This window comes from Galeopterus variegatus, unplaced genomic scaffold (genome assembly GCF_000696425.1).
Source record: "Galeopterus variegatus unplaced genomic scaffold, G_variegatus-3.0.2 Scaffold439, whole genome shotgun sequence".
NCBI lineage: Eukaryota > Metazoa > Chordata > Mammalia > Dermoptera > Cynocephalidae > Galeopterus > Galeopterus variegatus.
The window spans coordinates 74,786-98,374 of record NW_007726550.1 but is presented as its reverse complement, the minus strand read 5'-3'; the positions used below and the strand labels follow the sequence as shown (position 1 = coordinate 98,374).

General features: G+C 44.0%; 1 protein-coding gene across 1 annotated transcript in view; it reads left to right on the top strand.

The window, feature by feature from the left end:
* CDK5RAP2 (CDK5 regulatory subunit associated protein 2) overlaps positions 1-23,589 on the top strand; it is a 194,473-nt gene that overhangs the window by 129,005 nt on the left and 41,879 nt on the right. Inside the window, exons 22-24 of the mRNA XM_008568766.1 lie at positions 8,477-8,909; positions 17,196-17,427; positions 21,611-21,754. Coding sequence (XP_008566988.1) covers positions 8,477-8,909; positions 17,196-17,427; positions 21,611-21,754 — 809 coding nt within the window. The remainder of the gene's footprint in view (positions 1-8,476; positions 8,910-17,195; positions 17,428-21,610; positions 21,755-23,589) is intronic.

The following is a 23,589-nucleotide window of genomic DNA, read 5'->3' as shown; positions in this document are numbered from 1 at the left end:
GGGGAGAAGACTTGGCAAGTACTCGAAGATAGATTCCGTGTTATATAGAGGGACTAGACCTTTGGGTTCTCAACAGGACTCCAGAAACCCAGGGTCCTCTTTGATTCTCCCCTTTCCTTCATCTCTCAAATCTTAAGTCCTAACCATTCTACCTCCTACATAGCTCTTGAATCTATCTCCCTCTCTCCATCCCTACATAGCTCTTGAATCTATCTCCTTCTCTCCATCCCTGTTGTTTCCTCTCCAGTCCTGGTTCCTGTCAGATTTCTGCAGAATCACTGCAGCAGCCTCCTAACTGGTCCTCTGCAGCCATCCTTGCCCCCTTCCTGACTGTTTGCTACAAGGCTTCCAGAGCAGTCATTTAGATGCGGTTGTGTCACTGCTCTACCTAAAACCCTTCAGAGACCCTCCACTTTTCTTGGGATCAGAGTCCTGCTAGGCCCTGCACAATCTGATAACCCTCTCCTGTAGCTCTGTTTTTGCTGCTCTTGCTTTGCTCTCTGTGCTTTGGCCACACTGCCCTTCTTTCAGTTCCTAGAATGGGTCAAGGGTCCTCTGTTTCAGAGCTCCTCTTTTTCAGAGCCTTTGCACATGCTGGTCCCTCTGAACACTACTGATTGTCTACTGCCTACGCACCCCCACCCTGAGGCCGGGGTTAGTTCTTATTCATTTGTCGCATCCCAGCCCTTCCTTAAGACCTTGACTTGAGCAGGTACTCATGTTACAGCCATTCTTGGGACAGGTCCCACTTTATATTTATTATCATTAATTTCAAAATGAGAACTCAACATCGCTCAGCACAAGACTATTTTGTAACTTCCCTTCTCCCTGCTCCCACCCGTCCCTGGCCGATGACTTAGCCGTACACGCCATTGAGAAAACAGAAGCAACTGAACTCAAGCTACCTCACTTTCCCCACCAGTGCTTATTTGCCTCTGTACCTGCAAACTCTTATTTTCTACTGTTGGAGGGGGAAAAATAAGATATCCTTGCTCCTCTCCAAGTCCACCCCTCCCCTTATGGTTTAGTTTGTATCTTCTCTCAGCCCTTTCACTTTTCTGCATCATTAGTTTTTCTTGTCACTGAATCATTTCCATAAGTACAAGGCATGCCTTCATATCAGCGATTTGAGAAAAGTCTCTCGTGCTCCCCCAATTTATTCCAGCTATGGCCCCCATTTCTTTATTCCCCTTCAAGACAAGATTTCTCAAAAGAATTGTCTACATTCACTATATCCACTTTCTTCCTGTCATTCTCTTTATCACATTCCAAGTGCTTTCATACCCTTCAATTTGCTTATCAAAGTCAGCTACAGTTTCCAAATTTTGAAATCCAGTGGCCAGTGTAGCCTTTCAGCAGCAGCTGGCCACTGTCTCTGGCCCAGATCTCTCTCCAGATCATGCAGCCAGCTTCTACTTGACATCTCCACCTGGGTGTCTAATAGGCACCTCAATGTTAATCTGTCTAAAACCCAACTCTCTGATCTAATCTGTTTCTTCCCTGTTCTTCCTTGTTTGTGTCAGGTAAGAGCACTGCTGTCTACCTAATGGCTGTGGCTAAAAGTCTAGTTTCCTTGATCTCCATATCCATCAGTAATTCAACCCTAATTTAGCCACTTCACATCTCCTCCACTCCCCTCTTAGTCCAGGCTGCCATCGTCTCTTGCCTAGGATCCTTCAGCAGCACATCCTCCTTAATTGTCTCCCTGCTTCTGTTTTTGCCCCTCTGTAGTCCATTCTCCACAAACAGCCAGAGTGGTCTTTTTAAAACTTAGATCAGATCATATCTCTTCCATGCTTAAAAACCTCCCGTGGATTTCCATTGCAGCTAGAATAAAATCAGAGCTTCTTGACCCAGCCTCTGCCATTTCTCTGTCTTCATCACCTTGCACTATTGTTCACTGGACTGCAGCCTCACTGGCTTTCTTTCTGTTCCTCAGACATCTGAGCTTGTTCTCACTGATGGGTCTTTGCAAAGAAAGCTATTCCTTCTACCTGGAGGGCACTTCTCCCAGATGTATACGTGACTGGTGTAGTCTCAGCTGGATATAAGCTGTGTAGAGAGGCCTTTCCTGATCACCCTGTCTAAAAGGAATCCCTGTTTCTGTGCTTTGTCTCAGGACTCCCTTTTCCTCCCTTGCTTCCTCCCTTCCTTCCTTCAATTCATAGTACTTATTACCTTACATTGTGTTATTTAGTTATCAGTATATGTACGACTGTCTGTCTCCTCCTCAGTGAAATGTAAGCTCCATTACTCCTTTTCATCGTGCATTCCCACTGCCTTACGTGTCAAATGGGAGGTACTTGATAAATATTTGAATGAATGTACAGACAATTAAAAGCAAAAGGTAACATCATAGCAAAAGGTAAGTTTAGAAAACTTCAGAGAGTTCAGTGCTCCTTTGGAGTCAGAAAGACCTGGGTTCTAATCTTTGCTGGGGGATCCTGAATCTTCCTGAGCCCATTTCTTCATCTGTAAAGGTAAGTTTAGAAAACTTCAGAGAGTTCAGTGCTCCTTTGGAGTCAGAAAGACCTGGGTTCTAGTCTTTGCTGGGGGATCCTGAATCTTCCTGAGCCCATTTCTTCATCTGTAAAATGGGCTTAATAATAGTCCCCATCTCATAGTCTTATTGTGAGGATTTAATGTACTTAAAGGGTCTAGCACATGGTTAAGTGCTGGTTAGTAAATGTCAGTTCCTTTCGCCTTACACCTTTGACATGGCTAAGGTGCTCNTCAGCAGAAACAGCTGGAGAGACTTGGCATGTATTGGCTGCAGGGGAGAAGACTTGGCAAGTGCTCGAAGATAGATTCGGTGTTATATAGAGGGACTAGACCTTTGGGTTCTCAACAGGACTCCAGAAACCCAGGGTCCTCTTTGATTCTCCCCTTTCCTTCACCTCTCAAATCTAAGTCCTAACCATTCTACCTCCTACATAGCTCTTGAATCTATCTCCCTCTCTCCATCCCTACATAGCTCTTGAATCTATCTCCTTCTCTCCATCCCTGTTGTTTCCTCTCCAGTCCTGGTTCCTGTCAGATTTCTGCAGAATCACTGCAGCAGCCTCCTAACTGGTCCTCTGCAGCCATCCTTGCCCCCTTCCTGACTGTTTGCTACAAGGCTTCCAGAGCAGTCATTTAGATGCGGTTGTGTCACTGCTCTACCTAAAACCCTTCAGAGACCCTCCACTTTTCTTGGGATCAGAGTCCTGCTAGGCCCTGCACAATCTGATAACCCTCTCCTGTAGCTCTGTTTTTGCTGCTCTTGCTTTGCTCTCTGTGCTTTGGCCACACTGCCCTTCTTTCAGTTCCTAGAATGGGTCAAGGGTCCTCTGTTTCAGAGCTCCTCTTTTTCAGAGCCTTTGCACATGCTGGTCCCTCTGAACACTACTGATTGTCTACTGCCTACGCACCCCCACCCTGAGGCCGAGGTTAGTTCTTATTCATTTGTCGCATCCCAGCCCTTCCTTAAGACCTTGACTTGAGCAGGTACTCATGTTACAGCCATTCTTGGGACAGGTCCCACTTTATATTTATTATCATTAATTTCAAAATGAGAACTCAACATCGCTCAGCACAAGACTATTTTGTAACTTCCCTTCTCCCTGCTCCCACCCGTCCCTGGCCGATGACTTAGCCGTACACGCCATTGAGAAAACAGAAGCAACTGAACTCAAGCTACCTCACTTTCCCCACCAGTGCTTATTTGCCTCTGTACCTGCAAACTCTTATTTTCTACTGTTGGAGGGGGAAAAATAAGATATCCTTGCTCCTCTCCAAGTCCACCCCTCCCCTTATGGTTTAGTTTGTATCTTCTCTCAGCCCTTTCACTTTTCTGCATCATTAGTTTTTCTTGTCACTGAATCATTTCCATAAGTACAAGGCATGCCTTCATATCAGCGATTTGAGAAAAGTCTCTCGTGCTCCCCCAATTTATTCCAGCTATGGCCCCCATTTCTTTATTCCCCTTCAAGACAAGATTTCTCAAAAGAATTGTCTACATTCACTATATCCACTTTCTTCCTGTCATTCTCTCTTTATCACATTCCAAGTGCTTTCATACCCTTCAATTTGCTTATCAAAGTCAGCTACAGTTTCCAAATTTTGAAATCCAGTGGCCAGTGTAGCCTTTCAGCAGCAGCTGGCCACTGTCTCTGGCCCAGATCTCTCTCCAGATCATGCAGCCAGCTTCTACTTGACATCTCCACCTGGGTGTCTAATAGGCACCTCAATGTTAATCTGTCTAAAACCCAACTCTCTGATCTAATCTGTTTCTTCCCTGTTCTTCCTTGTTTGTGTCAGGTAAGAGCACTGCTGTCTACCTAATGGCTGTGGCTAAAAGTCTAGTTTCCTTGATCTCCATATCCATCAGTAATTCAACCCTAATTTAGCCACTTCACATCTCCTCCACTCCCCTCTTAGTCCAGGCTGCCATCGTCTCTTGCCTAGGATCCTTCAGCAGCACATCCTCCTTAATTGTCTCCCTGCTTCTGTTTTTGCCCCTCTGTAGTCCATTCTCCACAAACAGCCAGAGTGGTCTTTTTAAAACTTAGATCAGATCATATCTCTTCCATGCTTAAAAACCTCCCGTGGATTTCCATTGCAGCTAGAATAAAATCAGAGCTTCTTGACCCAGCCTCTGCCATTTCTCTGTCTTCATCACCTTGCACTATTGTTCACTGGACTGCAGCCTCACTGGCTTTCTTTCTGTTCCTCAGACATCTGAGCTTGTTCTCACTGATGGGTCTTTGCAAAGAAAGCTATTCCTTCTACCTGGAGGGCACTTCTCCCAGATGTATACGTGACTGGTGTAGTCTCAGCTGGATATAAGCTGTGTAGAGAGGCCTTTCCTGATCACCCTGTCTAAAAGGAATCCCTGTTTCTGTGCTTTGTCTCAGGACTCCCTTTTCCTCCCTTGCTTCCTCCCTTCCTTCCTTCAATTCATAGTACTTATTACCTTACATTGTGTTATTTAGTTATCAGTATATGTACGACTGTCTGTCTCCTCCTCAGTGAAATGTAAGCTCCATTACTCCTTTTCATCGTGCATTCCCACTGCCTTACGTGTCAAATGGGAGGTACTTGATAAATATTTGAATGAATGTACAGACAATTAAAAGCAAAAGGTAACATCATAGCAAAAGGTAAGTTTAGAAAACTTCAGAGAGTTCAGTGCTCCTTTGGAGTCAGAAAGACCTGGGTTCTAATCTTTGCTGGGGGATCCTGAATCTTCCTGAGCCCATTTCTTCATCTGTAAAGTGGGCTTAATAATAGTCCCCATCTCATAGTCTTATTGTGAGGATTTAATGTACTTAAAGGGTCTAGCACATGGTTAAGTGCTGGTTAGTAAATGTCAGTTCCTTTCGCCTTACACCTTTGACATGGGTAAGGTGCTCAGGAAGGGTGTATAAACAATATTTGGGCCTCTGACAAGACCCTTGGACTGAACCATTCAAAAGGTCCTGGTTATGGTGACAGCTTAATGAATCCGCTGTTCAGATTTCTATGTAAAGTAACACTTGAGATGTTTTATTTAATAGCATTGCCACTTTAGTATATTATAATGGCTTCTTTCACCACCTTCTACTACTCATTTGTAAAGTCTTTTTCCTGGGTTTTATTATGTGTTGTTTGGTGGTAAGTAATGGTTCTCCTTTGGCTGGCTGAATAACAATCGTCATTATTTGTAATCTATAGTAAAGAGGGAGGGGAAAGGAAAATTCAGTTTAACATTTTCTGATGCTTGAAAATTAGAAGTATTTTTAAAGTCTGGGTTTACTGTAGTCTAAGATGGTTTGTGTAGTCTAGATGGTTCTGCATTAGAAATGAAAAATGTACCATACATCTTAATTTTGTTTTCATGCTTTTATTTATTTATTTGTTTGTTTGTTTGTTTAGCCCCATTTCGGTGTGCTGTAGCTGTTTAATTTGAATTGAATTGACTCTGCCCCTGATGTAGATGATAGGGATCCAGATATGAGGATGGCCTTTCCCCTGCCCTCAGAGGGTTCAGTGGAGAAGATAACATAAGGGTGCCTGCCATCTCCAGTGGTGATAAAGATCATAGGAGGAGGCGGGCAGGGTATGTTGAAGGAGTTGGTAGAGTCTTGAGATAAGTTGGGCAGGAGAAACTGAAGGGAGGAGAAAAGAGAACTGGCACTGATGAGGCCTGTTCTGTCCCTTTCTCTCTACTGGCTGCGGCTGCCTTGCCCAGACCTGTGTCTTCTTTCTCCTGGAAGCTGGCAAAGCTTTCCAGCTGGCCTCTTGCCTCTGTGCTTGCTGCCCTCCAGTCCCTTTTTCCATAATTTTCTGTCTTGGTTTCATAACTTCCTCTTCTTTTTTAATGGATCTGTTTTCTCCCTTTATTTTTTGGATGATTAAAACACAGATTGCTTTATTATTTCTATTTTCTTGAGTGTGGATTCTTTCGTTTGTTGGATTGTTGTCTTTTTTAACAATGGATTTGTTGGCAAGTCTGGTTTGCCTGTGTTAACAGCTCTGTGTGGGGTTCCCCCCCATCTCTACCCCTACCTGTGTGGTGGTTTTGAAGTTGCCTTGACTTGGCCCTTTAGGGTCTTACTTTAGGGCTTATGAAATGAAATTTGAATGGTTCCTTTTCCACCATGGGAGTTGAATCTCTGGCTCTACTGCCTTCTGCAAATGCCTCCCATTCCAACCCCCTTCTCATGGTTTCTGTCTCTGTTTCTGATCTTTGGATACTTTTATCTTGATTTTGAGTCTTGTAGCACATCATAAAATATTTTTTGTTATGTATTTTTTGCTATCATATATATATGATTAGACCAGAGTGGGAGGAGCTCCTGTGTGTACTCATACCACCATCTTGACAGGAAATCTCTGTTCAATTCTTTACACAACAGCCAGAGTCACTGAAGGTCATTTGTGACCAGGACACATCATCGCAGGGCCTTTCAGTGGCTCTCCTTTCCTTAACGTGGTATGCAAGACTCTTCATTTCTCCCCTGTGTAGCTTTCCAGCCTCAACTCCTTATTCTCCACGCACAAATAATTGACTCTGTTCATATTATTCTCCATGCATAAACTGTTCCATTCCCCCTGTCCTTGGCTAGCCTCTCATTAACTTTGGAGGCCTCTTCTGACATTCTCCCTGCCACCCCTAGTCTGGACACTCTGGGGTGGTTGCTCTGTTGCCTTCCTAAACTTCCACAGTGCCTATGTTTCCCTTTTTACCTGTGGAGTAGCGATTTGTTTACATATCTGTCTCATAACACTGGGCTAAGTCCTTGTGGGCAGTTTTGTATCCCTGGTGCCCACAGGGAGTCGTCTTGAACTACTCCACGCCGGGCACCATACCAAGTGTTTTACCTGCTGGCTTTGTTTTGGTTCCCTGGAAAGCAGAACCTGAGATCCGGACCTGGGTACAAGTGATTTATTTGAGGTGTGACACCAGGGAGCAGGAATGAGGGCTCCAGGAGAGTAAGATATGAGTGAAAACAAAGCCAGTAAGGGCACTCTTGATCTGGCTACTGCTGTGGGCAGCTGGGCCTCAGGCTGGGCACCCTCTGAAGGACTGCACAGAATGTGCCTCCGTTGTCCCTCTGAAAGATGGGAGACTTGGACGTTTGCCCAACAGCTCTCTTTCCCCAGTGGTTGAGGTTTCCCCAGAGGTATAAACTGTTCTACACTTGCACAGTTCCTTGCTGACCAACTCAGAGAGCTTTGGAAAAAGCCCCATAGCAGCAGAGATGTAAAAGGTGCTTGAGGTGGGACTGTGTGTGTCTACGGTAAGTGTCTACACAGCTGCAGCTGAAATCAGAGGTGGGCCAAAGACAGGTGGCAAGGGACATGAAAAGAATCTGCTCCCCATATACTGTCTTGTTTAATCCTTGTAATTATCCTGTGGAAGAAGATTTGTCTTCCTTCCAAAGAATTGTAGAGTTAGAATTTGAAGCCATTTTTATCTGCCTTCATAGCCAGTGTGCTTTCTACTATGCCTGTAGACAAGCACCCCTTCATTAACGTCTATTTATTGAGCACCCATTGTGCACCAAGATGGATCAGGTCATTGATGGACCAGCGAGGTTAACCAGATTCATCCAAAGCCATGCTTGTCTCTGGATGTAGGAATGGGGCCAGGACCCTGGGGTGGGGAGACCCTATAATTGTCATGGACACCTGTGATCCTATTTGCTCCTACCTCGGTCTAGCCTGCATTCACATATCCTTGTGGCCCACTCACTTGCTGTGTACCATGTGTCAAGTTAATTCTACTCTTCTATCCATGAAATAGATGTGGTAGCACCTACCTTGTTTGGTTATTGAGAGGTTACATGGGATAAAAAACTTTGCTTGGTTCCTGGCACATTGTGGGTACTCACTGTGTAGTGAAGACAGAATCTGCGCAAGAGTAGGTAGGGATAACTTGGGAAACTGGGTAGGGGACAAGGCTGTAACAGAAAGCTTAGTTCTCCCACTTCCTTCCCTTTTGGAAAAATAGGCCAGACCTTCTGAAAGGGCTACATGAACTGCTCTTGGAACGGATATGCTTGACTGAGCAGGAAGTTTCAGGAGAACACCTTGATGGTAAAACTGAGAAGACACTTAAGCCAGTGCCCATTCAGCTAAGAGGTGAGCTTGGAAATATCATCCAAGCCAACTCATTTTCCAAGCCATGTGATGAACCAAAGTCATCTTGGGCAGCCCAGCTAGCAAAGGCGGATGAAGTGTCTAAGGTGGAGCTGAAAGATGCCTCAGTGCAGACTGTGGCCATGGAGGGTGACCTGCTCAGGTTCACACGTGAAGAAAAGAGAGAGGCTTGGGAAGAGAAACCAGCGAACTCCATATTCAGTGCTGAGCATCAGCCAGAGAACTTGTGCAGGATGCCAGGGCAGCAGGACATTTCCCTTTCCTTCCCCAGCAGGACCAACAAGGTAAGTTTTTCCATATGTTAATTATGTGTTTATTTTATAGAAAGAGAAAACTTTAACAATGACCTCCAGTTTCACCACTTTTTTCCATTTATGTGAAGAGAAAGTCTGGTGTTGCCCTCTGCCTGCATTTCCCTGGCCTGCACCTAGAGGTGTGGGTCCTTCTTACCTTCCCTCCCTCCCTCCCTCTCTCCTTCCTCTCACTGCCATCCCTCTACCTCTTCTTCCCCATCCCAGCCCTGTCTCATTTATCTGCATATCATGACATTTATGTGTTCTCCTTAGAAAAAACAGACATGGAGTCATGCTTATATATCTGTAGCTTTCTCTTTCACGTTATGAGGAATATTCTGCATGAGATTCCATTGTGTGGCTGTGCCAAAATTTATACAATTTTCACCTATTGATGGGCATTTCGCTTTTTCAAGTTGTGGTAAAATTGTGATAACCTGACATTAGGGTTAGGAATGAGAACCTACGTTTTGTTTTGTGCAGACTTTGTGTGGGAGAAGTACTATTCTGAGGGCTTTGTGTATGTTCTCTTACTCTTACAACACTTGTCAAGGATGAGGAAGCCAGATCCCGTGTGCCCATGGTTAGCCAGTGGTGAAGGGACTGAGCTGGGTCTCACACTGGGCCTAACTGTACAGCCCCACCCTTTCCCTGGGTCAAGCTACTTTCCAGCCATGGTGGCCTGAAATGTGCAGTCCAGCTTTGTTGGGTGAATATCCATGTGTTGATTTTCCTTCAGTGTGGGAATTATCTCTAAGCTTCTCCAGCCATACCATCAAATGTGCCATATCGTTAAAAGTCAGACTCTTTGGCAATGTTTGATTGGATTTTGCTAAAATCTTCTTAGGGGCAGGAGTTGGGGTTGAGAATCCCTATAGCAAGGAGATATGTTCTGATAGAGAAGAAAGTAGGTCATGGAGGAAATAGAGCTCCATTGCAGGCTGTTGATCATATTGTTTCTGATGGGTGTTTTGTATCTGAGAAATCAACTATACACACTGCTTCACAGCATTAGAATGGAGAGTTAAGTTTATTTTCTGACCACTAAATTATTGCTTGTGTGCATACCAAAGAGAGTTAGATATATCATTAGCAAAATTGCTTTTGATTGTTTTAAATTATGCACCAAAACTGTAATTTCTAGAAAAGGGTTTTCTAAAGATATCAATAGAGACAAAAAAAAAAAAAGACACTGCCATTATATTAATGGTACTCAAAATGCAAATTTGTGCAATTTGGCTGGAATAGAAATGCTCTCATCTGACCCAGCTCCTTCAGTTTGTACCTGTATATTAAGAAATCTAGTTTTTTAAAAATTTGTTTTGTTTTGTTGTTTGTTTGCTTTTTTGTTTGTTTCGTTTTGTGGGAGATGTCATCCTATATTCAGGAAAATTCAGTAATTGAATGGACTTAATTTCCCCAAATATAATTAAAAATTGTTTTTTAGTTTGAAATTATTTTTCTTGCTTGGGTCTTCAAAAGGAAGGAAACTGTTTATTTATTATTATTTTTAGCATCTCCTATATGTGCCAGGAATTGTGCTAGATACTCTCTGTATATATCATCTCATTTAATCTTCTTAACAAGCATACAAGTTTGGTAGGTATTACCTGCATTTTACATATGAAGAAATAAGGCTCCAAAAGGCTCAAAAAATTGTCCAGAGTGACTCAGCTGGTAAGTGGACTGATAGGGATATAAACCAAGGTCTGGTTCTAGAGTCGTACAGAGATACACTTGCTTTTCTGAGGGAGGAAGGAGCTCTGATCAGCAAAGGCTCAAAAAATTGTCCAGAGTGACTCAGCTGGTAAGTGGACTGATAGGGATATAAACCAAAGTCTGGTTCTAGAGTCGTACAGAGATACACTTGCTTTTCTGAGGGAGGAAGGAGCTCTGATCAGCAACGTGGCATCCAGTCTATGTAGAGTAGAAGAAATTCTAATGATTTTCTTTGTGGTCTTCAGTAATCAAGGAATTGATAATCCTATGGCTTAAACCAGAACTCTGGTATCCTGTTAAAAGGAACATCACTGCAACCTGGGAGTGAGACAAGGAGACAGATATACTTCCAGTTGTTTAGTTACAGAGGCAAGAGGATGGACTTTACAGATATACCTGGGTTTACATCAGGCCCGGCCACTTACCTGCTTTGAGTCCTTGGGTAGTAAGTCACCTGCCCTTTCTGAGTGGCCTTGAATGGATTCACTGTGACCCAGAACCTGAGGCTGGCCTGGTGGCTGAATGGGGTAATGTGTGGCAAGTGCCTAGTGCAGGACCTTGTACATGGTGGGAGCTCAGAGTGTGTGAGTTCCTGTCCCCCTTCTATTTGCAAGTGAGAACTTCTAGCATGACATCTTGAATAAGGTGGTAGGTGGGACGCTGTTCAGAGTCCAGAAGGTAGCATTTTGTGTGGTGTTATTTTAGAACCAGCATTAGGGTGACTGACGGCAGTCTTCCAGCTTGAAATTGGCTTTGGCATTTGTGCACTTGCAGATATCTTTTCTGCTGCCATATGACACACAGATCTGGATCCAAGAATAAAGATTGGTGGAGACTGAGGACCCAGCAAATGACTGTTATTTTCCAGCCTTCTTTGATGAGGCATCCACTTCCTCCCAAGTGGTCCCCTTCACCACCTCAAACAGTTCTTGTCCCTGAACCTGCTGTCTGATCTTCCCTGGAATTTCAGGACAGAAGGTAACTGACCTTTCTTAACTGAGCACTGGTGTCCGAAGAGCTAGTTTGAGGTCTGATTCTTGAACTTTCTTGCTGTGTGACATTGGACTAGTTAGTTGTTTGACATCTCAGTTCTTCATCTGGAAAATAGGCATGATAGCTTACTTCTATTATCCCGTGAACTTTGGGAATGCAGAGTTTACCTGAACATTATGGGAGAATGTGCTGGAAAGCGTTTTACATCCTAAAATAGTCAAGAAGGGGCCTTTCCTCTTCTTTTCTTCTTGAGAGACCTTGGTGATCTCTCCACTCCTTGGGTCCCAAATATTTCTTGTTTTCCTCTCAGGTTCCTTCTTTGCTATTAAAAAAATTTTCATAACAGCCTTATTGAGATATAATTCATATATCATACAATTCATCTGTTTAAAGCGTACAACACAGTGGCTTTTTAGTATATTCACAGTCATGCAACCATTACCACAATCAGTTTTAGATCATTTTTATCACTCCAAAAAGAAACCCTGTACTCATAGCAGTCACTTCCCCTTTCCCTCCAGCTGCCCACCCCCAGCCCAAGGCAACACTAATCTACTTATTGTCTCTTTAGATTTGCCCATTCTGGATATTTTATGTAAATGGAATCATATAATATGTGGTCTTTGGTGACTGGCTTCTCCACTTAAGTGTAATGTTTTCAAGGTTCACTCATGTTGTAGCATGTATCAGTACTTTATTTGGATTTCCTGGCAGTATTGTATTATATGGATATGCTGTATTTTATTTGTCTGTTCATTAGTTGATGCACATTTGAGCTGTTTTCCCTTTTTGGTTATTAGGAACAATGTTGCTATACATGTGCAAATTTTTGTACAGAAATGTTTTCATTTCTCTTGGAAGTAGAATTCCTAGGAGTAGAATTGATGTGTTGTATCCTGTGGTAACTCTGTGTTTAACCTTTTTGAGGAACTGCCAGACTGTTTTCTAAAGGATCTGCAACCATTTTACATTCCCACCAGCAACGTAGAGTGTTCCAATTACTTTACATCCTTACCAGTGCTCATTGTGGTTTTTTGATTTTAGCCATCCTAATGGGTACGAAGTGGTAGTATTTTACTGTGATTTCATTTACATTTCCCTGATGACTAGTGATGTTAAACATCTTTTCATCTGTTCATTGGCCATATGTATATCTCCTTTGGAGAAATGTCTATCAGATCTTTTGCATATCTGCTAATTGGATTATTTATGTTTTTATTATTGAGTTTTTAATATATTCCAGATTCAAGTCCCTCTCCTCAGTTTTTGAATATGTTTAAAATTCCCCACTTGCAAGACACCCCTATTTGGTCTCACAAGCTATGGTTTGTATGTTCATTCCACATATAGTTGTTGAGCGTCTACTAGGTACTAGTTCTTGTGCTGTAAGCTGTGGATAGAGCATGACCAAGATATGCAGAACCCCTGAGCCCCAGAGCTTACATGCTGGTGCAGAAGATAGACAATGAACAAGTGATTTCACAGGCATTTAATTATAATGATAGTAACATTCTCTGAGGAGAATAGTAGGGGTGGTGAGTGTATAACAGGGATAACTGACCTGGTCTTGGAAATCAAGGCTTGTTCTCCTGAGGGAAGGCACATTTGAGCTGAGTCCTAATGAATTATTTGGAGACAGTGAAGGAAGAGGGGGTGGGCAGAAATGAGTGTTCTAAGAGAGGAGTTGGCATAGGCCAAGGCCCTGAGATAGAAAGAACATGGCATTTTAAGGAAGCCATAGAAGGTCAGTGTGGCTAGAGGTGGGGTGACCTGGGAGGGGGCAGTGACTCAGGCTGTGGGTCATGAAGGACCTTGTGGCTGTAGTATGGACATTGACCTTTGTCATCAGAGAACTGGGAAGCAATTAAAGTAGTTTTTTAAGCAGAGGACAGGAATCGTAGGTTTGCCTTTTTGCTGCCGCATGAAGAGTGGGTTAGGGAGGGTGAAAGTGGATGTGTGGAGACCACTCAGGAGGCTGTTGCTGTGGCCCAGGTGAGAGCTAACAGCAGCTTGGAGTTGGGTGGTGGCAGTGGAGGGTGAGAAGAGTTGAAAGAATTGGGGGACACCTTGAAAGTTGGGATTAATGGAATCTGATGGGTGATGAAAGTGGGTGGTAAGAATAAAAGGAACTTTAAAAATGACTCCCTGGTTTCTGGATCATGCAGTAAGTGGATGATTATGTGATTCACCAAAACAGAGATTGTTGAAGTGGTATAGATTTGTGGGTGGGGACATGGGATAATGAAATTGAAGTGTGAGTTTTCATTTGACTTTGGAATGCCTGTGAACCAAAGGAAGATGTCTGGGATAGGCAGGTTGGGAACTCTGAGCCTGGGAAATATCTACTGAGTTAGGGACCCAGTAGCCTCTGAAGTAAAGGGTGGTTCTGGGGGACTAGCAGGGGTGGGAGGAGGCAGGTCAGTTTAGACTGAGGAATGGGTGGGAAATGAGGAAATAGATAAGGAACAAAAAAGTTTCCCAGAAGATTGTGTTGGAAGAAGAACTGCACTATATGAGCATGGGGCATCTGGATTGTCCAGAGAGACAGTGGGCTGGGGCCAAGAGGGCATTGAGAAGGAGAAGCTTGGCCCAGGACAATCAGAGGAGGGACCTGCTCAGATACGTAACTCTTTGGTTGGGGGATAAACATAGATGCCATTAAAGGAACCAGAAATCTGGGCAGCGAGCTCGAATCCTGTTTTATAAGGTGGGCATGAGAATGTTGACTGTGCATCCAAAGGAAGCATATTCATTGTTGTATATCCATGTGTTTTTAGGACATTAAAAAGTCCCGCTTGCCGATCCTAATAAAACCATCCCGGTCATTAGGAAGTATGTGTCACCTCCCTGTCACCCAGGAGGTGGTGGCCCAGCTGCAAGGCCAGATCTTGAAGCTGCAGGGAGAGCTGAAGGAGTTTAAAACTCATAATAAGCACCTTCACGAAAAGTTAATTCTGACTGAAGCAATGATGGAGGGGAAGGACATTAAAAAGTCCCGCTTGCCGATCCTAATAAAACCATCCCGGTCATTAGGAAGTATGTATCACCTCCCTGTCACCCAGGAGGTGGTAGCCCAGCTGCAAGGCCAGATCTTGAAGCTGCAGGGAGACCTGAAGGAGTTTAAAACTCATAATAAGCACCTTCACGAAAAGTTAATTCTGACTGAAGCAATGATGGAGGGGAAGCCAGTGCCCGACAAAATGCTACTGAATGGTAAGCACCAAGAAAAATGTATTCTGCATGAGCTAGACGAACGACCCAGTAGAACTGCTTGAAATGTCAACCTTGTTGTTTAGAATTGCAATAAGTTTGAGTATAAATTTTATGAATTGCAGTGATTAATCTTGACTCCTGACAAATGCGCAGCAGAGGGAACACAATAAAGAAAATGAATCTGTTGCTTTTATTTTATTCTAGAGTCTGGATGAAGGGGACTTGTAGTGCTCACAGGTCTTGTGGGGGTCCCTGCTGCCTTCAGTTGGTATTGTCTGCAGGTGGACCACTTGTGGAATGACTTGAATCTGGGATTTTTTGCCTGGCTTGGTCTTTGGAAGCCTCAGGCATGTGGCATCAGAGGTATGCGAGCGAGAGTCCTCTTTGCAGAGTTCTTCCCCACCCACTTTGAATNTGTTTTCATTTCTCTTGGAAGTAGAATTCCTAGGAGTAGAATTGATGTGTCGTGTCGTGTGGTAACTCTGTGTTTAACCTTTTTGAGGAACTGCCAGACTGTTTTCTAAAGGATCTGCAACCATTTTACATTCCCACCAGCAACGTAGAGTGTTCCAATTACTTTACATCCTTACCAGTGCTCATTGTGGTTTTTTGATTTTAGCCATCCTAATGGGTACGAAGTGGTAGTATTTTACTGTGATTTCATTTACATTTCCCTGATGACTAGTGATGTTAAACATCTTTTCATCTGTTCATTGGCCATATGTATATCTCCTTTGGAGAAATGTCTATCAGATCTTTTGCATATCTGCTAATTGGATTATTTATGTTTTTATTATTGAGTTTTTAATATATTCCAGATTCAAGTCCCTCTCCTCAGTTTTTGAATATGTTTAAAATTCCCCACTTGCAAGACACCCCTATTTGGTCTCACAAGCTATGGTTTGTATGTTCATTCCACATATAGTTGTTGAGCGTCTACTAGGTACTAGTTCTTGTGCTGTAAGCTGTGGATAGAGCATGACCAAGATATGCAGAACCCCTGAGCCCCAGAGCTTACATGCTGGTGCAGAAGATAGACAATGAACAAGTGATTTCACAGGCATTTAATTATAATGATAGTAACATTCTCTGAGGAGAATAGTAGGGGTGGTGAGTGTATAACAGGGATAACTGACCTGGTCTTGGAAATCAAGGCTTGTTCTCCTGAGGGAAGGCACATTTGAGCTGAGTCCTAATGAATTATTTGGAGACAGTGAAGGAAGAGGGGGTGGGCAGAAATGAGTGTTCTAAGAGAGGAGTTGGCATAGGCCAAGGCCCTGAGATAGAAAGAACATGGCATTTTAAGGAAGCCATAGAAGGTCAGTGTGGCTAGAGGTGGGGTGACCTGGGAGGGGGCAGTGACTCAGGCTGTGGGTCATGAAGGACCTTGTGGCTGTAGTATGGACATTGACCTTTGTCATCAGAGAACTGGGAAGCAATTAAAGTAGTTTTTTAAGCAGAGGACAGGAATCGTAGGTTTGCCTTTTTGCTGCCGCATGAAGAGTGGGTTAGGGAGGGTGAAAGTGGATGTGTGGAGACCACTCAGGAGGCTGTTGCTGTGGCCCAGGTGAGAGCTAACAGCAGCTTGGAGTTGGGTGGTGGCAGTGGAGGGTGAGAAGAGTTGAAAGAATTGGGGGACACCTTGAAAGTTGGGATTAATGGAATCTGATGGGTGATGAAAGTGGGTGGTAAGAATAAAAGGAACTTTAAAAATGACTCCCTGGTTTCTGGATCATGCAGTAAGTGGATGATTATGTGATTCACCAAAACAGAGATTGTTGAAGTGGTATAGATTTGTGGGTGGGGACATGGGATAATGAAATTGAAGTGTGAGTTTTCATTTGACTTTGGAATGCCTGTGAACCAAAGGAAGATGTCTGGGATAGGCAGGTTGGGAACTCTGAGCCTGGGAAATATCTACTGAGTTAGGGACCCAGTAGCCTCTGAAGTAAAGGGTGGTTCTGGGGGACTAGCAGGGGTGGGAGGAGGCAGGTCAGTTTAGACTGAGGAATGGGTGGGAAATGAGGAAATAGATAAGGAACAAAAAAGTTTCCCAGAAGATTGTGTTGGAAGAAGAACTGCACTATATGAGCATGGGGCATCTGGATTGTCCAGAGAGACAGTGGGCTGGGGCCAAGAGGGCATTGAGAAGGAGAAGCTTGGCCCAGGACAATCAGAGGAGGGACCTGCTCAGATACGTAACTCTTTGGTTGGGGGATAAACATAGATGCCATTAAAGGAACCAGAAATCTGGGCAGCGAGCTCGAATCCTGTTTTATAAGGTGGGCATGAGAATGTTGACTGTGCATCCAAAGGAAGCATATTCATTGTTGTATATCCATGTGTTTTTAGGACATTAAAAAGTCCCGCTTGCCGATCCTAATAAAACCATCCCGGTCATTAGGAAGTATGTATCACCTCCCTGTCACCCAGGAGGTGGTAGCCCAGCTGCAAGGCCAGATCTTGAAGCTGCAGGGAGACCTGAAGGAGTTTAAAACTCATAATAAGCACCTTCACGAAAAGTTAATTCTGACTGAAGCAATGATGGAGGGGAGGCCAGTGCCCGACAAAATGCTACTGAATGGTAAGCACCAAGAAAAATGTATTCTGCATGAGCTAGACGAACGACCCAGTAGAACTGCTTGAAATGTCAACCTTGTTGTTTAGAATTGCAATAAGTTTGAGTATAAATTTTATGAATTGCAGTGATTAATCTTGACTCCTGACAAATGCGCAGCAGAGGGAACACAATAAAGAAAATGAATCTGTTGCTTTTATTTTATTCTAGAGTCTGGATGAAGGGGACTTGTAGTGCTCACAGGTCTTGTGGGGGTCCCTGCTGCCTTCAGTTGGTATTGTCTGCAGGTGGACCACTTGTGGAATGACTTGAATCTGGGATTTTTTGCCTGGCTTGGTCTTTGGAAGCCTCAGGCATGTGGCATCAGAGGTATGCGAGCGAGAGTCCTCTTTGCAGAGTTCTTCCCCACCCACTTTGAATCTGCTGCCTCTGCTCTTTTGGAGGCCAAGAAAATAGAGAGCCCTTGGGTTAAATTGTATCTAAATAGTCAGAACCCAGGAGACCTGGAGGAAGCACCTTGGGTGGTGTCTTCTAGTCTAGGACAGTGGTGTTTAGAGATTTTGGACCACCAGTCTTTTGAGAATCTGAAGAAAATCGAGGACCTTTTCACAGAATAATGCAGATAAGCACGTAAGTAGCATTTTACAGCATTTTCTGAGGGTTCATGAATCCACAGAAGAACATACGTTGACTCCTGATTTTGAACTCCTGCTATAAGCAAATGGCAGCAACACAATAACAAGAACAAAAACAGTAATCTTTGGTTTATTCAAAAAATATTTATTGACTTCTTCTCTGTGCCAAGCACTATTTTAGGCACTGGAGAGAGAGGATTGAACAAAACAACTGAAGTCTGTATCTAGCTAACATTCTTGTGTGTGTGTATTCAAAAAATATTTATTGACTTCTTCTCTGTGCCAAGCACTATTTTAGGCACTGGAGAGATAGGATTGAACAAAACAACTGAAGTCTGTATCTAGCTAACATTCTTGTGTGTGTATGTGTGTGAAGACAGTAAGCTGATAAGAGTATATATAATGTGTGAGAAAATATGTGCTGTAGAGAAAAATAAAGCCAGGTTAAGGACATGGGGAACAAGGAATGGGGGTAGCATTTGCTAATGTACGTGAGCGGTAGAGCTTCTGTGATGAGGTGGCGTTCGAAAGGAAACCGGGAGGAATTGAGTGCACTAGTCATCTTGGGAAGAAGGGACAAAGGCCAAGGCCTTGGTGTTGCTTTGAACTTGGGAAATTGGTTGAATAGGAAGGAGGCCAATTATGTGGCTGGAGTGCAATGAGAAAGAGGGAGAGTTAGAAGGTAAGGTCAGGCAGGGAGGTAGCAGGTCAGATAGGCTCTCACAGGCCATTCTAGGACTTTCTTTTATTCTAGGTGAGATTGGAAATTGTTGGAGGGTTTTGAACAGTGGAGCGACATGATCTGACTTAAGCCTTAAAGCAGGAATAGACAAACTACAGCCTGTGGGTCAAATGTAGCTTGCTGGCCTGTTTCTGTAAATAAAGTTTTATTGGAACATAGCCACACACATTCATTTGCAGAATGTCTGACTGCTTTTGCACTATGAGGGCAGAGTTGAGTAGTTATGATAGAGACCTTATGGCCTGAAAAACCTAAAAGATTTATTATTTGGCTCTTTAAGAAAAGTAGGTTGACCTCTGCTTTAGAGGGTCACTTTTGATGTCAGCCATTGGAAATACAGAGTTATCGAAATACAGCAAGATGGGAAAGACTGCAGGAGAAGAAAACTTAGGGTGGAACATTAGGTGTCTGATTTTGGACTTATTTGAGATGCCTGTTGACCATCCTGATGGAAGTGTTGGGTAGGGAGTTGGAGACAGATGAGGCTGGAGTCAAGGGGAGAGGTCTGGGCTAGAGTTATAAACTTAGGAAATAGTAACATATTGCTGATATTTCAGGCTATGTGACTTGGTGCCATAGGGAGCAGGTCCAGGAATTGAGACTGGGACTCTCCACTGGTTAGAGATTGGACTGAGAGGGAGCAGCCAATGAGATGGGAGGGGAGTCAAGAGAGGATGACAGCCCAGAAGCTGAGTAAAGAATGGATTAGTTGTGTCAGATATTGCTAGTAAGACAGGTAAGATAAGGACTGAGGATTGGCCTTGGGATTTAGCAATGTGGAAGTCATTGGTGGCCTTGAAGAGAGCTGTTTCCATGGAGTGGACAGGGCCTGATTGGCATAGGTTCCAGAAAATGAATCGAGGAGAGAAACTGGAGACAGCAAGAACTGACAACTCTGAGGAATTGTACCTTAATGAGGATCTAGAGAAGCAGGGCAGTTAGGAGCCAAATCATCAATGAATCTCAAGGGATTCAGTCAGTAGGGACCATGGACGACTGCGGTAAGGTGGGGTAGTCAGTGGTATAGTCTGGAGTTTTCAGGGAAGAGAGCATGATCTGGAAGTGGCAGTGAGGAGCCAAGGCACTTACACACTTCTGGGCCCATGATACAAGGGACGTGGGGAAGAAACAGCCAGTGCTGTGAAGCCTGAAGGAGAAGCAGCGTCCTCTGTGGACAGCCCAGGTCATGTAGAAAGAGGGGGCAAGATGAATGTTTAGGGGAGACGGGTGTTCTTTGGGATTTGTGAATGAAGGGTCCGAGTACTGGAGTGGGAGATTGCATCATACTAGGGGATTTTCAGAGTGGTTCAGGGATTGGGGATGATTCTGGAGCCTCACACTTCCCACGGTATTAATAAAACAAGCACCTGTTACTTACTGAGCCCTACTATATATGCTTTAAATACATGAACTAATTGAGTCTTCTCAACAGTCCTTTGAGGTAGGTACAGTAATTATCCCCGTTTTACAGTTGAGGCAGCAGTTTCAGAGATAAAGTGACTTGGCTACAGTCATACTGTTACGAACTTCCCAAGATAGATGTGAACCAGTCTGCCTGATTTCAAAGCCTGCTTTCCTTACTGTTTCATAAAGCCTAGTATATGATACATCTTGTGTGGATTTTATAATGATCTCTAGCCAGAGGTATCTTCCACTTAATTTTAGGTTCCCTCTTGGATTTACCATAGTTGAGGTTTCAAGATAAGCTGGCCTTTGGCAGAATTGCTCATTCCTCCCTCCCTCCTTTCCACCTTCTTTTAATCCACCCACCCATCCATCCATCCATCCATCCATCCATCCATCCATCCATCCATCCATCCATCCATCCATCCATCCATCCATCCATCCATCCATCCATCCATCCATCCATCCATCCATCCATCCATCCATCCATCCATCCATCCATCCATCCATCCATCCATCCATCCATCCATCCATCCATCCATCCATCCATCCATCCATCCATCCATCCATCCATCCATCCATCCATCCATCCATCCATCCATCCATCCATCCATCCATCCATCCATCCATCCATCCATCCATCCATCCATCCATCCATCCATCCATCCATCCATCCATCCATCCATCCATCCATCCATCCATCCATCCATCCATCCATCCATCCATCCATCCATCCATCCATCCATCCATCCATCCATCCATCCATCCATCCATCCATCCATCTATTTATGCATTCAGTGAACATTCCCCTAGTACCTGCTGAGTCCCATCCTCATGCACTGGGTGTGGGAGAGAGAGGAGAGAGATGAATCAGATACAGTCTCTGCCTTCTGAGAGCTCCCTGTCCAGTGAGAGATTAGGGGGTGGCAGGTAGTTAAGTCAGTGCAGGGGTGTGGGGGTCTTTGGAGGAAGGATTTTATGTCAAAGGTGACTCAGCCCAACAGAGGCCCTGGCAATTTGCCCAGGGCTTGCCATTTTTCACTCAACACTTTTTATTTCTTGCTTAGATGCTAGGGTGCCTTAGCCGGGAGCTACTCCTGCAGTTGTCCAGGAGATCCTGGAGCTTCTCTCTTCTTGGGAAAAGTGGGCATGAGTTGATAGAATTCATTTTCTCACTCATAGTATTTTGAGAGCCTGGACTTAAAACATTTCAGACAAGCTGAAGTATATTTATGCTTTTTATGTCCTGTTATGGCAGCTCGATAGATTAATTTTATCTTATAAATTGCATTTTGCTTCCCCAGTGTTTTTATTTCCCTATTGTATCTTTGTGTTCTTCTCAGATGCTTGGCTGAGTTTCAAGTCTATGGTTTTATTTATTTTAATTTCTCTTTGCAAATGCCTGTAGCTCAGCCTCTTGTGGGAGCAACCTACCAGGACAGCCCAGGAGACGAAAAAGGAATTAAAACCACACCCTCTGTCTGGAGAGACAAGGAAATGGACAGTGATCAGCAAACAATCTACGAGAATGGTCAGAATCCAACCCCTACAGGTATTGAACATCTACCATGTGTCAGGCACCATTTGGGATGTTTTATGTAAAACTTATCACTAAGCCTGCAATAGCTCTCAGGGCATCATTATCATTCTCATCTAACACATGGGGAAGCTGATGTTTTAAAAATAATTGACCCCTAAGCCTGCAATAGCTCTCAGGGCATCATTATCATTCTCATCTAACACATGGGGAAGCTGACGTTTTAAAAATAATTGACCCTGGAGGGTTGCGATCCGTTGCCGGACACGAAAAAAGACAAAAAGGAGAAAAAAAAAAAAAATAATTGACCCTGGGCTACCCAGCTGGCAAATAGGTGGGAGAATCGCGGTACAGTAGGATGTGTCGGAGCTTACCAGTCCATTGGTCAGACACTTTGTCCGAGGCAGTGGGCTGGGCACTGGGGGGTCAGCACAAGAAGACACAATGCCTGCTCTCAAGGGACCTCGCAGATGGGAGGAGATAGTCATTCCATAGTCCCTCTGTATGCAGCTAGTCATCCCACAGTTCCTCTGTATGCATCCTGGGGCTGGCTGTTGTTGAGGCGTGCATAAAGGTGGCCTCCATATGCTGGGAGGAGTGAGGCAGAGGAGAGCCTGCAGCTGAGACTGGTGTGTGGGGTTTGCCAGGTAGGTCAGTGGGAAAGGGAGGCCACAGGCAAACTGTATTTCTTTTTTGAATGATGAAGTATTGTAAGCATACAGATAAGCACAAAGCATAAGGTAACAAATAACACATGCTCTTATTCAACCAGAATGAGCAAATGCTTACATTTTTTCTTTTTACCTTAGATCTTTTTTCCTCTTTGTTTAAAAAAAAATTAATCACTATTATTGGATCTCATTCACTCTGTAAGAAATAATTGTCCTCAGAAATCCCAAATTTGTCAAGAAATAGCCATGAGAATGCCAGTTCTAGGGAAATACCTGGCTGTGGGCCCTTTAGTGGTGTGTCCTTTCCCAGGCCTGAAGTCAGTGCCGTGAATATGTGGTCACATGCTTCTGAGTGTTCTGGGCTTTGAGAAGAAAACTACTCTACTGGGCAATAAAGTACCCCTTAGCTGAATTGTGAGAAGTTCTAGAACCTACAGTATTTCTTATAGTACAAAAAATTGATGCTGGGGACATCTTTTGATTTCTTGTTCATGGTGATCAATAAAGACTTCTCAACTGATTGACAGTTTCCCTTTCCCTCTCAGTATCTCTTCATCACTGAACTTCTTTCATTTTTCTGAATGTGCTTCCAGGACTTCGCATGTGCTGTTGCATCTGCCTGAACTTCCTCCCTTCGATTGTTGCTTAGCTGATGCTTCATCCTTCCAATGCCTGCCTAGATCTCAGGGATCGTGAGAGCATGTCCTGAGTCCCCAGTTATTTGGGCACTCACATCAGCCCCCCTGCTTACCCTTCCCCAGTACCAACTAGTGTTGAATCCACCTGCTCAGTGACTGCCCTCCGCAGGCTGGGTCCTGTGTGCAACATCTTCACTGCTGTCTGTTCTTCAGGAGCCCCTTGATAGATACTTGGGAACTGAATGAAGGGGATTTCATAGGTGTTTTGGCCTTCACATTGAGGGCTAAGAACTCTCTGTCTTTGCTTATACACCCCTGATACAGGAGGCCCAGCTGCAGGAGGGTTATGTCAGGAAGAAGCATTCAGAGTGTTAGAGGCAGGCTGCCAGGCTTGACGACGGGCTTTGCTGCTCACTCATCCTGAACCTTGGGCAAATTCTTAATCTCTCTAAGCCTCGACCTTCTTTTCTATAAAATGGAGATACTAGTGGTGCCTCACAGGGTTGTGGCAAATCAATAATATAGGTGAAGTGCTTGGTGC